General features: G+C 38.1%; 1 protein-coding gene across 10 annotated transcripts in view; it reads left to right on the forward strand.

Annotated features, from left to right (window-relative positions):
• Positions 1-3,284, forward strand: part of STYK1 (serine/threonine/tyrosine kinase 1) — a 41,765-nt gene extending 38,481 nt beyond the window's left edge. For all 10 annotated transcript variants that reach the window (XM_047741852.1, XM_047741847.1, XM_047741844.1 and 7 more), the window contains 2 exons: positions 383-479; positions 2,880-3,284. In XM_047741852.1, coding sequence (XP_047597808.1) covers positions 383-479; positions 2,880-3,084 — 302 coding nt within the window. In that variant the 3' untranslated portion in view covers positions 3,085-3,284. The remainder of the gene's footprint in view (positions 1-382; positions 480-2,879) is intronic.
• The last annotated feature ends 2,716 nt before the right edge of the window (positions 3,285-6,000 follow it).

Consider the following 6,000-nt stretch of genomic DNA (forward strand, 5'->3'; position numbering starts at 1 on the left):
CAATGACTTTGCATGAACATAAATATGTTGTCCTTAAATTTATTAACCCATTTGATAGAGAAAATGCAGTACTCTCCCACATTTGGGGAGTGGAGGGCAGGTCTCATCTCTCACTTTTCTCTGTTACTTTTATAAAGACTCAACATTTCCCTAAATTACCAGTATTTTTTCCCTCCTAAACACTTTTTTTTTTTAAACGCCCAAACTCTCTATGCTACATTCTTACTGGATCACTGGGGAGCAACTATATTATATCTAACATTTTTCCTTTGGCTCTATCTTTTGCAGGCAGTTAGTCCAGGTGGATAAAGAGTCATGTTATAGTTCATATTCTAGAGGACCTAAAGTTCCCTTGCTACTCTCATTTTTTCCATACCAACAGGGGCACCACCATATCCTGAAGTCCCTCCTATGAGCATCTTACAATATCTCCAAAGAAGGAAGATCATGAAGAGACCCAGTAGTTGCACACATACCATGTAAGTGGCTTTTAGGGTCTACTCTTCTCTCATTACAACTCATTTTTGATCCTCATCAACTGCGCCCTTTTAAAGTGGCTCAGATAATCCCTAGCTGCCCTTTATGTGTTAATATACAGCCTAATATACTACATATAATATACATACAAACCTATGCAGAAACATACATCTGCTCATATATCATATACATATATATGTATATGTGTGTGTATACACATATACACACACAGTGTTGAGGCAATGGCTGAAGACTATATTAGGAATCTAAGTTGATAAAGTTTAGTTCTTCCAGAAGCTTCTAAAATAGGTAAGAAGTGGACCAGATCCAATGTAAATATAGTAGTGTTTTGCTTGTCTAAATGTCAGTGTCAATCAGAGACTGCCAGCCTCAGTTCTGATATAGCTGCCATAAAATCCATTGCTCTACAGTTATTCACTGGCTCTTATTTAGTATTTAACTTTTAAAAAAATATTGACTATTTTTCCAGTTCTGAGCAAATTAGAAGCCAACAAGAAGAAGGTGGGTAGGAAGACATTAGAAAGATGGGAGAAGGAGTATCTAATAATGTCAGCAGAAGGGGAACAGCTGATGAGCCAGTGCAGAGGCAGAAAATGGAAAAATTAAGAAGTATACACAGAATTTTATAACCTATAATTTACAAAAAGGGATTGTTATAGAATATAAGAAAAGGTTAAAATATTTGTAAGAAGTCAGGGGAGGATATATTAATATAAGTTTCTGATAAAATTATTGCTATTTTAAAAATTCTTCAGCATTGAAAGGGTAAATTTCCATCACCAGAGTTCCGGATCAATAAATAGTTACTGTATCGAGCAGATTATAAATGTTAAACATCAAAACTGTATACACACGCGCGCACACACACACACACACACACACACACAAGCATGGATACAGTATAATCATACTATCTGGGTATACTGGAATGATTATTGAAAAATATTTCTTATAGGTTTTTTTCTATGTGTAAAAATCTGTCCTTTATATTGGGAGGAGGGACAACCAATAAAGTAATTGGGGGAAGGGACAACCAATAAAATATCTGATGTTGAAGAATTTAATATGTGGATGTCTAAAAAAACCTGAAAATCAAGATAAAGTGGGAGGCAACATAAAAGAAGGATTAAAAGCTCAGACTCACGTCATAGGGTCAAAAAGACCATGTTCACTCCTACTCCTGCTACTTTACGGAACGTTGTTTACTTATCTTAAAATAGGTATAATGATAATCCTACCTCAGAGTTGTTGTGAGGCTAAAATAAAATAATGCATGTCAAGTTCCACTACCATGCCTTATAAATAAAATAAGTAAGTTCTTGCTAAATGTTTCTAAGTGTTATTAAATTAGCATCTTTTACACAGTCTCATTGTACAGCAATAAAGAGTATGGGAGACTCAGTGTGGGCTGAGGCTTATCATGGAAGGTTGCCTAGAATAATTGAGATCTAAAACAAACCTGTAGGAAATGATGACCATCAACAGGATGCTCAAGGAACTGGGCATAGCATGAGCAAAGACAGAGTTAGATGGGGTGAAGAAAGATGGGGTGTTAACATCTAAGGTATAGCAAGACACTGACTTGGCTGGAGGAGAGGCGTTCAGTTAGGCAATGTTAGGTCTCTGAGGAAGAGAAGCTAGCAGGTAGGATGTCAGTTTTACATAGCAGACAGTGGGACACCACTGTGGGTCCCTGAGAAGGATAAGACATGACAAGAAGTGCTTGATAACAGACTACATTATTAATTCTTTGTAAAATTGTAAAATAATTCATTGTAAAATTCTTTGTAAATTCTTTGGATTGAAGAAAAGACAGCTTAAAGGTGGGTAAGTGCTTTATCTAGATTAAGGCAATTTCTTGGAGAGACTAAGTAATAAAGGAGGTCAATGACGTGGATTAGTAAAAGGAAACATCTAATTAATTAGATTATTCAAAATTCGGGTGAATCACATTATTCCATAGCTTCTTAGTTTGTTGGCTGTGAGGTAACTTTTACTGGGAGATACCTTATAGCTATGGTCTGGAATGCTACAAGTTAGTAACATCTAAAGGATGAGAACACTTCAGTTCTCAGAGTTTGGGGCAATTGAATGAAAAACAACAACAACAACAACAACACTGTTCTGTCATACTGATTCTAGTTTGAGAAAACTTCAGTCGTTCTTCTTATAAAAAGGACCCTGATAAGAAGATGGTATTAAGCGACTTAATACTAAGAGGAGGAGAAGGAATATTATTCTCCAGGGAGAACAGGAGAGGACAATGAGGAGGAGATGAAAACTGCAGAGTTTGTTGCTACTGTTGCTAAGATTTGTAAGGAGACACGTTCCTCAAACATCTGCCTTGTCAAGGAAGCCAGTTTCTCTTATTTCCCTTTCAGGTATGGTCTTATGAAGTCTTGCTGGCGCTGGAGTGAGGAAAGCCGCCCTTCACTGAGAGAGCTGCACTCACGTGTAGAAATCGCCACTCGAACTGCAGATGACAAAGCTGTGTTGCAAGTACCTGAGTTAGTGGTGCCTGAACTGTATGCAGCTGTGGCGGGAATCAGCGTGGACAGCCTCTCCTACAGCTACAGCATCCTCTAAAGATCCTGGGGAAAGAAACATTTATGGGTGATTACATGCTATTGGGATGGACTCATCCAAGAATGGAGAATAGCTTTCTAGTGGGACATAAAGGGAGAAATAGGATATTCCCCTAACATTTCCCTAGATACCTGAAATGATGCTAGTTGAGGCTCTACACTCCATTTACCCTGGAGACTGAGAAGGAGAGTTTCATTTCTGCTGTGAGTGGTCACATTACAAAGCAAGTCTTAGAGATCTACAATTTTTGTCTGGCATTGCACAAATAAGCTGGTCATCCCACCACGGGCTGGTGTCCACTTGAAGCATGCTTTTATCTAGATCATTTTAGGGTCCAGAGACGTTGGAGTCAACTGAGGGAATAGAGAGCCAATAAAGAAGATGATGAGAAAGAAAATCAAAGGTTCTCTTTGTTCAAGAGTACAAACATGGACCAGGGTCATCCTTCAAACAGAGGGTGGAGGAAGAAGATGAAGTTCCTCAGCCTTGGTCCATTCATGCTGGACTGGAGGAGGACCATGAAGGAAAACTTCCAAGTTTCTTTGTGGGTATAGATAAGGGAGAGATGGATTCTTTTGATCTACGAGACAAGTGAACTCTGCTGGTACTACTTTTAACTAGAAGCTGGAGGGGTCCTTTCATGATTAACAACATTCACCAGTTATTGTTCATCAGACTAGCTTCCTGGTCCCCATAAAACTAGGGAGACTGAGCCAAGAGAGTCCATTAGGCTGTTAGGAATACACAGTTGACCCTTGAACAACATAGGTTTGAACTATGTGGGTCCACTTATACATGGAGTTTTTTTCTTGATAAATGCAGTGCAGGCTTATAAATGTATTTCTCTTCCTTATGTTTTTTTTCTAGCTTACTTTATTGTAAGAATACAGTATGTAATATATAGAACATACAAAATATGTGTTAACTGTTTTTGGTAAGGTTTCTGGTCAACAGTGGCTATTACTAGTTAAGTTTTGGGGGAGTCAAAAGTCATACACAGATTTCTGACTGTGCAGGGGTCAGCACACTTAATCGCTGTGTTGTTCAATGTACTATGTACTATGTGTGTGTTTAATAAGTAGGAAGTGTGAAAGCCAAGAAAGAATGCTTAGTAGTCCAGAAGGTCTTTGAAAGGGTTATAAAAGGGTGCAATCTGAGACAGAAGGATAGTAGTTTCTGATTCAAAAATTTATTGACGTACTGTGAAATTTATTTAGTTAAATTAATGTTTATTGAGTAAAGGAGGATTTTTCTTGTACACAGCTGCCAAAATCTCTACAATAGGGAGGATAAAAGTAAATAAATAAAAAAAGTAAATAAATGGAAGTTAATGTCAACAGAAAAATTCAAGAGACAATCTACATTGTCAGAAAACTGATTCCTCATGTGTAAAATGGGGATAATACCTACTCACAGGGTTGTTGTAAGGACTGAACAAGAATATACATTTGTAGAGTATTGGGCTCATATGTGCTCAATAAATGGTAGTTTCCTTTCTTTTTCCCTTCCTGTCCTAGAATCTTTCATCTCTTTTTCATATGAAATCTGCAGTAGCCAGAAAGAGAAACTCAATGTGTCAGTCACACTGCACAGAAGGACATACTGAAGGATAGTATGGTACAAGTACCACGTGACTAAAATCATGAGCTCATCATTTTTGTATGAGTTTCTAGATGATGCTAGTAGCCTCAAACAATTTAAAAATACTGAAAATAACAGGGTGATGACAATGTACTTGAACATGTGATCTATGGTTTTAAAGAACACTCTGGGTGCTCCAGGAGGGACACTGAAGGCTACTGTAGGAAAGATGATTGGCAGTTGACAATTTTGTAGAAGTTGGAATCCTTATGAGGTCATGATTAATCATCCAACTGAATAATGATTCTTGCCCCTGCAGAATACCACATGACTAGTAAGGATGCAAATGAGTGTTAAGTTGCAATAGGGAGAAGGGAGGTAGAGGGCTTGGCACGTAATGATAAAGTTCTATGGAACCTCATTGTTGTCACTTGCCTGTTAATTTAAGTCAAATTTACAAAATATTTATGTATTAATTCAACTATTTAAAAAAAGGTGAGTGTTAGGTCCAGCTGTGCAAGGCACTGTTCTAGGTGCTAGATAAAACCAAGAGCTTTTGATTACAGTCTAGAAAGTAAGAGACTTTAGGTATATCTTTGTGTGGGTATAATTACAAATTGTAAGTGCTATGAAGAAAAACTATAGGACAGTAGAAAGAAATGTAAGATGACTCCCTGAAGAAATGGCATTTAAATGCAGACCTTAGAGGCAGGTAGGTAAACCTGACAAAGAGTGAGGAGAAGAGCCATCCGGGATGGGGGGCAAGGAAAAAGGCACGATTTGTTTGAGGAACTGCAAGTAGGCAGTGGATGGGGGCATAGTGAGGTTAGGAGGAAAGTGGTGCATAATTCATCAAAGCACTGCTCTTTCATACTGTATGTTAATAGTTGTTTTGGTAGGAGGGGAAGCAGCAGACAATTCCTATTTAAAATTTTTACCCTTAATTTTATTTGTATTTCTGAATATAGGTTTAGAAAAATGGATAAAATAATTGTTTATTCTAAGAAAACTGGGTTTTCCCCCTCACTTGGCCAGGCTTTTTCCAAAAGGGGGTTTATATTTTTGGCATTTTATCTGGTCAGCCAAACCAGGCATTTCTGAGCTAATGAGTGAAAAAGAGAATTAGAGTATTTACCATTCAGGGGCGCCTGGGTGGCTCAGTGGGTTAAGCCTCTGCCTTCGGCTCAGGTCATGATCTCGGGGTCCTGGGATCGAGCCCGCATGGGGCTCTCTGCTCTGCGGGGAGCTTGCTTCCTCCTCTCTCTGCCTGCCTCTCTGCCTACTTGTGATCTCTCTTCTCTCTCTCTGTCAAATAAATAAATAAAATATTAAAAA

This window comes from Lutra lutra, chromosome 8 (genome assembly GCF_902655055.1).
Source record: "Lutra lutra chromosome 8, mLutLut1.2, whole genome shotgun sequence".
Classification (NCBI taxonomy): domain Eukaryota; kingdom Metazoa; phylum Chordata; class Mammalia; order Carnivora; family Mustelidae; genus Lutra; species Lutra lutra.